General features: G+C 39.8%; 2 protein-coding genes across 2 annotated transcripts in view; both read right to left on the reverse strand.

The window, feature by feature from the left end:
- Window positions 1-1895, reverse strand: part of kctd20 (potassium channel tetramerization domain containing 20) — a 13052-nt gene extending 11157 nt beyond the window's left edge. The window contains exons 1-3 of the mRNA XM_077225830.1: window positions 1877-1895; window positions 1279-1322; window positions 1-71 (exon numbers count right to left, since the gene is read on the reverse strand). The exon at window positions 1-71 is cut by the window's left edge and continues 98 nt beyond it. Coding sequence (XP_077081945.1) covers window positions 1-71; window positions 1279-1300 — 93 coding nt within the window. The 5' untranslated portion in view covers window positions 1301-1322; window positions 1877-1895. The remainder of the gene's footprint in view (window positions 72-1278; window positions 1323-1876) is intronic.
- Window positions 1896-2241: 346 nt separating this feature from the next.
- cacna1sa (calcium channel, voltage-dependent, L type, alpha 1S subunit, a) overlaps window positions 2242-11316 on the reverse strand; it is a 40295-nt gene continuing 31220 nt past the window's right edge. Inside the window, exons 36-43 of the mRNA XM_077225827.1 lie at window positions 10465-10561; window positions 9824-9926; window positions 9468-9569; window positions 8745-8878; window positions 5636-5761; window positions 4453-4640; window positions 3555-3636; window positions 2242-3476 (exon numbers count right to left, since the gene is read on the reverse strand). Coding sequence (XP_077081942.1) covers window positions 3267-3476; window positions 3555-3636; window positions 4453-4640; window positions 5636-5761; window positions 8745-8878; window positions 9468-9569; window positions 9824-9926; window positions 10465-10561 — 1042 coding nt within the window. The 3' untranslated portion in view covers window positions 2242-3266. The remainder of the gene's footprint in view (window positions 3477-3554; window positions 3637-4452; window positions 4641-5635; window positions 5762-8744; window positions 8879-9467; window positions 9570-9823; window positions 9927-10464; window positions 10562-11316) is intronic.

Raw genomic sequence — 11316 nt, forward strand, 5'->3', positions numbered from 1 at the left:
GCGTGGCTGTGCAGGCCACGCCCCCTTTGTGACATCAGCCCCGCCCTCTGCTCCAACAGTCATCCTGCTGGCTGTGAATTAAAGGGCCGTTCACACCAAGAACTATAACTATCACTATATTTGCGTCCACACCAACGAACGATAACGGTCTGTTTATTCTAAGCTCGCGCGCTGCGGTTTCAAAGTGTGTACAACTTCATTGAACATGTTTTTGCTGCATTTACAGGCTTTAACCAGCAGATGTCCTCAGCATGCTGTGTCTCGAGTGAAGCTAGTGTAATCGAGCTAATAATCTAACAGCGAATTTAGCTGACGAAGTCAATATAGTGGAATAAAAACAATACTAGTCTTTTTCACCGCAACTTCAAAGTAAGCAAAACAATGGTGTGGAAACGAGCGCTGGAAACCTGAGGTACTTCTCATCATTTATTCAGAGGGTTTGAACGATTGTTTTCCATTTTCTTGAAAAGAGGCTGGACTGTCAAACAGAGCTGGGTTTGTCTGGACCTCGGCGATTAACTCCTCCACAATGTCGTTTGCCATTTTAAAAGTGCGAGTTTAAAGTGCCCATTAAATTCGAGTTGATTCTGATTGGCTGTCGGTGATTTATCGTTCAACAGCTGGAAAAAAAATCTTTCCCAAAGTGTTCCCAACGATATCGTTCCTCATATCTCTATTGTTGTAACTGTGGTGTGAACTCTGCTATTATTTAATATTGAGAACGATTTTTAGAACTATATGTTTATCGTTATCTTCCTTGGTGTGAATGGGCCTTAAAGGGATACTCCACCGTTTTTCCATATTAAACCATGTTATTCCCTTAACTAAGACGAGTTGATGCATACCTCTCTCGTCTCAGTGCATGCACTAAATCGCTCTGTCTTGCGGCGAAACTTTGTTAGCACTTAGCTTAGCCCAGTTCATTCAATAGGATCCAAGCAGGGAAGCGACCAAACACCTCCACTTTTTCCCTATTTAAATACAGTTACTCGAATAGTGTAACTCGACCAAGAACGGTGACACAAAATAAAACGTTGCGCTTTTCTAAGCGTGTAAAATGGATAACTATATTGTATGGCGGAATACCATAGCAAGTGCTTGGGAGCACTTCGACTCGGCGCAGTAATATCATCACTCATATTAAACTATCATCACATAGTTTAATATGAAAAAACGGTGGAGTATCCCTTTAAAGTGTTAAATCACTTCTTTAAGTTGTAGAAATGTCATTTTTCAGCACTTGAAATGTTGTTTTGAGTTTATGTGACTGTGTAACACCTGTCGTGTGCTCCTCCATCATGATCTTCTGGACTCCTGCAGGCCTGTAAGACAGTCCATATGGTGAACGTAATATTATAAACTCCTTACACCGGTCTGACTGTCTCACAGCTTAACCTCACAGACACCCGGTAACCCGCAACAAACATGTTTATTTATTTATGCACAGTTAATGTGACCCATTTAAATACACTGCTGTCTGTTCTTAATTAAACTTAATCAAACTGCAAACCAGAATACAGTAACAGAATCGTAATAGTAAGAACTTGGTACTGAAATACCATGTTTATATACAGTGTTATGCAGACTAATTAAATTAAATTACAATGGTAGGCTGTTTAGAAATCATGGTTGTAAAGGTAGGCTACACTCAAAATACTTTTAAAATTGTAGGCCTACTTTATTGTTAGTGTGGTGCAAAGAAATAAACAGACTTGGCAAATTTATTCCTAACAAACAATGAAATAGCAAACCATAAATTGTACAGGAATTATAACAAATTTAGAGCTCAGAAAAGAAAACAAACACAGTTAGTTAAACTAAACTATAAATAAATAAAAAACTTAAATAATTTATCTTTAGAAGATGTGTTACTCACCCGAAGTGTTTGCTTTCAAAACATTGAAACCCTTTCAGGATCTTCCAGCAGTGGCGCGCGGATTAACCGACATTAATCCAATTAAAGCGCGGCGCTCAGTCAGGTGACGCCAGTGCGCGTGCGCGGGGCGGGATGCGCGCGCAGAGCCGTTGTCTGAGGAGGACTAATTTACAACAGCGAGGTAAACGAGTCATACTTGACAGGTTTGGTTAAATGTTGGGCACAAACACAACACATGTAAGTTACACACAAGTGCTAAAAGCAAGTGCTAGTCTTTTTGCGGTTCTGTTGTTTGCCGTCTCGTGACGCGAAATATTACCACAGAAATGACACAGACAGTCTTGTTAAGATTACACAAACTAGTGTTATAATAACTTAATCTTTAATAATACGTAAATGCATAAAACAGACAAACAGGTAAGTTGACCATTTCGAGTAAAACAATATTCAGGTTAGCTTATCCTTAGCAAATGTTATAATGTCTGGAAATCCTGTGGTATTTTCACATTCAAGTTCAACTTTTCAGTGGTGTTTAGTTGGGAAATATGTTGTGGTCTTTTAATTTCAGCAAATTCGGTCACATTTGCTATGAAATACAGTAGTCGACCTTCAAGTGGATCAACCTTTCATCAAAGTTATACATGAATTTTGAACAATACCTGTTCTTGTCTATAGACAACTTTGATGAACTTTTTTGATCCGCTTCAAATGTTGACTACTGTATCAAATGTGAAACAAAGTCTCTCTCTCTATATATATATTCACCATTTTAAATAATATTGTCACTGTCAGGCGGAAACCTCACATCTCTCACATTAACCTCACATTTTCATTTTTCATACATCATAATTATTATTGGTCACCCTGTACATTTGTTTTTTCACAAATATTTCAACAAGGAAAAGTATTAATTTGTGACTAAACCTCGTAACTCTATTGGATCCTCAAACTGTCAGTCAAACCTCATTACTCCGCCCCCTCTATCAGTGCTTCACTCAGGTTTGAGTGTTTCTGCTTGTTTGTAATGCAGTAATAAATAGAACTGGAAATGTGTATATATAAGGCTAATGTTTTATGTATTTGAGGAGCGGAGATGAGTGTCTTAGTCTAGCATTTTTGATAAAACCATAGATAACACTGTCTTAAATTTCCTGAAAAGTTTTTGGAGATATGAGGTTTCCGTCCAACAGCGACAATATGTATAATATATTTAATTCACCATATTTTTATATATTCTATATAAATAGAAAAACCCATTATCAGTCCTTTTTTCGATATGTTTGCACACTTCTGCTGTACTGGCTCATAAAACAGTCGTCACAGTTATATCAGAGTCCTGATGTTGAATCGGTAATGTCTTCTTTTTGCCTTAACTCCGCTCTGATGTACATTACACCTGACAGTGTGTTGAGTCTGGACGACACGTTACTGTCTTCCTCTTTCTGAACAAATACTGTCCATTACGTTTATTAAGATCGGCTGCTGATTTCTTCTCCAGCGCGGCGAGATCCATGTTTAACGCCTCCGCCATCTCAGCCTTCGTTACCGACACAAAATGGCCGTCGCTGGCGAGACTCTCCAAACCTCCAGCGATCAGAGCCTGAGGAACAAAACCAGAAGAAAATGTGAAAATCATTTCAGTTTTCTTTCACTGACATCTGTGAAGGTTTGATCTCACCTCTTGGATGAGGAACTCTGCTGCGCTCACTGGACCGTTCTGTCTGGATGCACTGATGCATGATGGGAAATGTAGTCCACATCTACTCCAAGAAAGAGATCAGCTTCATCATTATCGTCACTACAAACATCCTTGTGTCACAACCACATACACTTAGCTTAAAGCCCCCCTGTGGTGAAAATCCAGCTTTTAATGTTGTTTATGTGTCTATGTGGTGTTTTAAAATATGCTTTAAGACAAATTCATAAATTCATAAGTCGACAGCATTGCTGAGTATTTTCTCCTTAAAACTGCAGTGAACCAAAGACAGTCTCAAAAACACGGTTTGAAATCGCTGGTGTTTCTGACGTCACAAACGACCTTGTAACCAATCAGATCAACGTGTGATCATCAACAAGTGGATCTCTGAGTGAGTGAGTGGAGGCGGGGCTCATTTGCATATTCATAGAACCGCACATACTACGCAAGGTAACATTTAAATTAGGGCTGTTAAACAATTAATCCCGATTAATCGCATCCAAAATAAAAGTTTTTGTTTACGTAATATAAGTGTGTGTACTGTGTATAGTTATTTTATATATATAAATACACACACACCCTTGTATATGTTTAAGAAATATTTGCATGTATATACTGCATATAGATTTATATATTAGGCTATATATAAATAACACATTTTTCTTAAATATATACATGCACGTGTGTGTATTAATATATACACAAAATATTAATACACCGTAGACACACATTTATTATGTAAACAAACTTTTATTTTGGATGCGATTAATCCTTTCACAGCCCTAATTTAAATATGACATTTTGGTGAACAAAGGTGAGTTTTAAGGGTTAAATGATTGACTACAGGGGGACTTTAAATGTTATGTTTCTTTACGCTCACCTCTGTGGGGGTCTGTGGTTGTTGGTGTTGTTGTTGTTGGTATTTGCGTGGGAATGAGCATAAGAGGGCGAGGCCTCGGTCTCGTCAGCGATCTGTAGGGGGCGCTGGCTGGTCATCTGGGTGGGAGAATGGGTTCCTCTCTCCATAGCGAACGGATCCACATGGTTTCCAAACAGGCCTCCTGCTCTCTGTTGAGCAGAACTGAGATGCGTCATTCTCAATATCATTTGCTGTCTCTCGGGTCTCATTCATAAAAGTGAAGGATCGTTAGTAAAAGTCGACATGAATGGCCAAAAACGGCGTTCAGCAAAATATATTCAGACTTATAAAAGTGTGCATACACCAGAACCTGCGCAATATTCCCTTTATAATCCCAGTCAGAGGAAGATTGTGTTCATATGCGTCTCCTCCCCGAAATAACCATATCTGAGCTTACAACGCCTCGTTTTACTATGCATATCCTCATCTGCATATCATTTGCATATGCATTTTCATCTACGAGATACCATGTTTAACGGTACAAGACATTTAGGAGAATATGAGATACGGATGTGCGTCACATGACATTGATAAAGTAGCCGATCCTTGCCTTGTTTTTTTACTATTTTATTTATTTATTCAAACACATTTCAGAGAAAATTTTTCTCAATCTTTTCCACTGGACAAATAGTATTTTTTAAGTGCTTTATATTTTTAATGGAAACAGATAGACCTTATTGTGCATTATTGATCATGATTTGCGTGTAAATATTTTCTGCTATTATCATGCGCTAAGCAAACGTTAAAACACAGCACGCCTCAAAGTGTTCAAAAGCATCACATCCACTACAAATATTTCTATTTATTAGAATATAAAAAATGTTGTATCTTCTCGGTGATGATTTCAAGTAATTTAAGTGCTTAACCCCATTAATGAGAATGGCATATTTAATCTAAATGTGTATATTAGATAGTTTGAATCATTCTTTTATTTATTTAAACTTATTGTGAACATCACTGTATTTATGATTATGACTCATAATGAATATTTAAAGTGGTTGTTCGTACGCAGTTTATCCTCCCGTCAAGTGTGTTTTTATAAATCAGAACGTATGTGTGGGAAGTGGCGTACGACTCTTTCAGGGCCGGTTTTGTGCGACGCAGCGGCTATAAACGAGTCTGATCTGGTCTGGTCTCCACACACCCTGTAGATTCCCTCCTCTCCGGCCTCGTTCATCGCCCGGTCCATCTCCTCGTCGTTCAGGAGATCTCCAGAAATCGCCCGTTGCAGTTCAGGAGCGGCTTCTTCCTCGATGCTCCTCAGACCCGCCTGAGGGAGAGGGAGAGAGAGAGAGAGAGAGAGAGAGGGAGAGAGAGAATGAGAGAGGGAGAGAGAATGAGTGAGTGAGAGAGAGGGAAAGAGAATGAGTGAGACAGAGAGAGGGAGTGAGAGAATGAGTGAGGGAGAGAGAATGAGTGAGAGAGAGAGGGAGAGAGAATGAGTGAGACAGAGAGAGGGAAAGAGAATGAGTGAGAGAGAGAGAGAGAATGAGTGAGTGAGAGAGAGAGAGAATGAGTGAGTGAGAGAGAGAGAGAATGAGTGAGACAGAGAGAGGGAAAGAGAATGAGTGAGTGAGAGAGAGGGAGAGAGAATGAGTGAGACAGAGAGAGGGAAAGAGAATGAGTGAGTGAGAGAGAGAGAGAGAATGAGTGAGTGAGAGAGAGAGAGAATGAGTGAGTGAGAGAGAGAGAGAGAGGGAAAGAGAATGATTGAGAGAGAGAGAGAATGTGAGAGAGAGAGAATGAGTGAGAGAGAGAGAGAGAGAGAGAGAATGAGTGAGAGAGGGAGAGAGAATGAGTGAGTGAGAGAGAGAGAGTGTTTGATAGAGAGAGAGAGAGAATGTGAGAGAGAGAGAGAATGAGTGAGGGAGAGAGAGAGGGAGAGAGAATGAGTGAGTGAGAGAGAGAGGGAGAGAGAATGAGTGAGAGAGAGAGAGAATGAGTGAGTGAGAGAGAATGAGTGAGTGAGAGAGAGAGGGAGAGAGAGAGAGAGGGAGAGAGAATGAGTGAGTGAGAGAGAGAGGGAGAGAGAATGAGTGAGTGAGAGAGAGAGGGAGAGAGAATGAGTGAGAGAGAGAGAGAGGGAGAGAGAATGAGTGAGTGAGAGAGAGAGGGAGAGAGAATGAGTGAGAGAGAGAGAGAGGGAGAGAGAATGAGTGAGTGAGAGAGAGAGGGAGAGAGAATGAGTGAGTGAGAGAGAGAGGGAGAGAGAATGAGTGAGAGAGGGAGAGAGGGAGAGAGAATGAGTGAGTGAGAGAGAGAGGGAGAGAGAATGAGTGAGAGAGAGAGAGTGAGGGAGATTTACTTCTCGGATCGGGAAAGTAAAATTCTCTTTCATTTGCCCCTTCATAAAATCCACTTGTCCCGGACAAGCATTAAAGGGATAGTTCACCCAAAAATGTAAATTCTGTCAGTAATTACTCTCCCTCATGTTGTTCAACCCCGTAAGACCTTCGTTCATCTTCAGAACACGAATTAAGATATTTGTGATTAAATCTGAGAGCTGGATCACTCCTCCATAGGCTTCTAAGGGATTGACACTTGTTCCCCGAAAAGTTATTAAAGACATCGTTAAAATAGTCCAAGTGACTACAGTGGCTCAATCTTAAGTTTATGAAGCGACGAGAATACTTTTTGTGCGCAAAAACCAACAAAAATAACGACTTTATTTCAACTATTGATTTCCTTCTCTGTGGGCGTCGAGTGAGTTCACTAGTGGAACAGCGCAGCGCTTCTGTGTTGTACATCACACACATCACACACATGACCAGCGTCGGCCAATAGTGAGCCTACGTGTGACGTAGCTCTACGCTATCTCACTACGCTATCACACTACGCTATCTCACTAAGCTATCTCACTACGCTATCACACTACGCTATCACACTACGCTATCACACTACGCTATCTCACTAAGCTATCTCACTACGCTATCTCACTACGCTATCTCACTACGCTATCTCACTACGCTATCTCACTACGCTATCACACTACGCTATCACACTACGCTATCACACTACGCTATCACACTGCGCTATCTCACTAAGCTATCTCACTACGCTATCACACTACGCTATCTCACTACGCTATCACACTACGCTATCACACTACGCTATCACACTACGCTATCTCACTAAGCTATCTCACTACGCTATCTCACTACGCTATCTCACTACGCTATCACACTACGCTATCACACTACGCTATCACACTGCGCTATCTCACTAAGCTATCTCACTACGCTATCTCACTACGCTATCACACTACGCTATCACACTACGCTATCACACTACGCTATCACACTACGCTATCTCACTAAGCTATCTCACTACGCTATCTCACTACGCTATCTCACTACGCTATCACACTACGCTATCACACTACGCTATCACACTACGCTATCACACTGCGCTATCACACTACACTATCACACTACGCTAACACACTACACTATCACACTACGCTATCACACTACGCTATCACACTACGCTATCACACTACGCTATCACACTACGCTATCACACTACGCTAACACACTACACTATCACACTACGCTATCACACTACGCTATCACACTACGCTAACACACTACACTATCACACTACGCTAACACACTACGCTATCACACTACGCTATCACACTACGCTATCACACTACGCTATCACACTACGCTATCACACTGCGCTATCACACTACACTATCACACTACGCTAACACACTACACTATCACACTACGCTATCACACTACGCTATCACACTACGTTATCACACTACGCTATCACACTACACTATCACACTACGCTAACACACTACACTATCACACTACGCTATCACACTACGCTATGACACTACGCTATCACACTAAGCTATCACACTACGCTAACTGACTCGATGCCCACAGAGAAGGAAATTAATAGGTGAAATAAAGTCGTTATTTTAGTTTTTTTTTGCGCACAAAAAGTATTCTCGTCGCTTGATAAACTTAAGATTGAGCCACTGTAGTCACTTAGACTATTTTAACAATGTCTATAATAACTTTTCGGGGAACAAGTGTCAATCCCTTAGAAGCCTATGGAGGAGTGATCCAGCTCTCAGATTTAATCACAAATATCTTAATTCGTGTTCCGAAGATGAACGAAGGTCTTACGGGGTTGAACAACATGAGGGAGAGTAAATACTGACAGAATTTACATTTTTGGGTGAACTATCCCTTTAATGTCTGATCGTAGTGCGAAACATGCAGAGACGAAGAGACCTGTATCTCTGTGGTGTTTTTGTTTTTCTTGTTCGGCCGGTATCCGTAATATTCCTCCTGTCGCTTCAGGAACTTCCTGAAGTGGTCCTGGATTAGGAATGTGGCGTAAAACTTCCCCACGGTCACCTCATCATCTGTGGTTTAAGAAACAAACGTTTAATCCTTAAGTTTCCCCCGGAGAGCATTCTCCTTTTCCTGAAAATGCACAAATAACACAAATAACAACTTCCCAACAATTTTCCCCCAACTTGTTACCCTTGTGGTATTCCGGCTCAAAAATGTCCCACCTTTTCAATTGCTTGTAAATCTCCCGTTAAGGTATATTATCATAAAATAGGGGATTCAGTCTTTTTGTCAACTTGTTTTCTCTCAATTTGCACAGGTTTTGTATTTCTTTTTGGATCTGATTGATCATGGGCCTGGTTGATTTTAGGTGAACAAGCTTGAATTACCTTTTTTTTTCCACTCAAAAACTAAGGTGAGGTTCAATGAGGCCTAAGATCAATCAGATCCAAAACCAAACACACAAAACCTGTGCTAATTGAAAGAAAACAAAAGTTAATAAAAAGACAAACCAATATGTGATGATAATATACTTTAGCATTATGAGAGATTCACAAGCAATTTAAAAAGCGGGTCATTTTTGACCCGGAACAAGTTTTAATAATGCCAATATTATTGCGCTATATTATTCATTAAAGTCGTATAACCGAGAGATCTGACCTCCGATTGGCGGGATGACCTGGTCAAGCAGTTTCATACTGGTGCGTTTCCAGATCTTCTTAATAATCGCACGCAGCTCTTCATTTGCCTGCTCAAAATTACCTGACGAACGGAAAAATCTGTGAATTCAGGCTTTAATGGTTGACATTATTTACATACATTTATTTTAAATATTCACTGAAAACCGTTTAATGTAGGATTAACTGGAATTCAGAAAATTCTCTGAAAAATGTCAAGTGATACTTTAAATTAAATGTAAAATGTTGAAGTAGAAAGACTAAAATAGTATTTTCCAATAGTTGAAACTTTAAAGAATAATTTTTTGCACTCTATTAAATAATACATAACGCCACAACCTTCGGTTTTGATTTTCAGTGCCGTCCTGACCAGAGCGAACAGCGTAGCGTTAAACGTTACCGTTCCATCGCTGTTCAGAGGCATGTTCATGGAAATCAGCCTCTGGAAACAAACATAGAAATATGTAAAAACGCTTGGTGCTGCAGTTTATGAATTAGGGATGCACCTATATGAACATTTTTGCCGATACCGATAACCGATATTTTTTATATTTGAAAGCCGATAACCAATATATTGGCCGATAAATCTACATTTTTATAGAAGTTTTGAGAGCCTAATTACACAAACAAAAGTCTCACCATTAAAATCCTTGTCCCACGCACACAATTATATATGTTCTCATTATAATTTTATGTAGCCAGATCCGATAGACTTGCGCTGCACGTTGCACTAAACCGTATTTTCCTTTTTGAAGTGATTCTAATCATATTTAAGCAATTTAAAACCATCATGTTAAACAGTGCACATTTGAAGAGTCTCATCTGAAGGAAATAATACATTATTTATCGGCTTTAATATATCGGGCAAATTTTCTTATTGGGCCGATAACGATAACATTAAAAATGAACGTATATCGGCTAATACCGATATTGTGGCCGATATATCGTGCATCCCTAATATGAATGTGTTTTTGTCTCACTTTGCAAGCAACACGATGGGGACAGAACTTCCCGAACCCAAGCGGTGGCTGTATTCTCCTCAGCAGCGTCACCACGTCCAGGTGTTTAATGCGCCCCCTGCCAGAATAACACACAAATAACACGGATAATCACATGTATGTCATTCAAAATCAACCTGAAATCAGAAATTATTGCGACCTTTCATCTTCGCACATAATATTTAAATTGGTGCCACCTTTTTGGATGACATCACCAATCCGTTTGACCTTTTCACCACTTCGTGAAAAGACTTTTCCCCATCCAATCTAAGGGCTGTACGATATTGAAGAAAAATGCGATAACTCATTAAATAATGCGATATCCGATACAATAATGCTTAGTGTGTAAAATAAACTTAAATTATCTTTAAAATTATATAACCTACATGTGTGTTTCACATGCTTTTTGTGACAAGAAAACATCCCTACAAACATATCGAGTGTTCGCGGAAAAAGCGTCGCCCAAGACGCGTCTTTGCATTGACTTTGTATGTAATCTACTCGCGCAAATAATTAAATTCGCGTTTCGCGTGAACACACCATTAGAGTTGTCAATGATCAAACAATGTCAAGGACGTCTGTAATATTAATTGCCAATTTGAGCGGGATGAGAGATCTCAGTAAAACTAGCAGAAGTGGGAGAGGAACTCGATTTGCGCATCGTTGTCATGTGTGTATTACGTTGCTTCCTGATATCACGTGCGCAAACACATATAACCTATATGTATATAAAAGTTATGTCTGGTCGAACGATGTTTTAATTAACTTCGGATTGGATTGTGTTGGTAATAGGCACTTATCTAACGCTAAAAGATGTTTCGTGCCTCTAACAAG

Source organism: Siphateles boraxobius, unplaced genomic scaffold (assembly GCF_051911475.1).
Source record: "Siphateles boraxobius isolate OS27281-9 unplaced genomic scaffold, OSU_SipBor_1 13, whole genome shotgun sequence".
Classification (NCBI taxonomy): domain Eukaryota; kingdom Metazoa; phylum Chordata; class Actinopteri; order Cypriniformes; family Leuciscidae; genus Siphateles; species Siphateles boraxobius.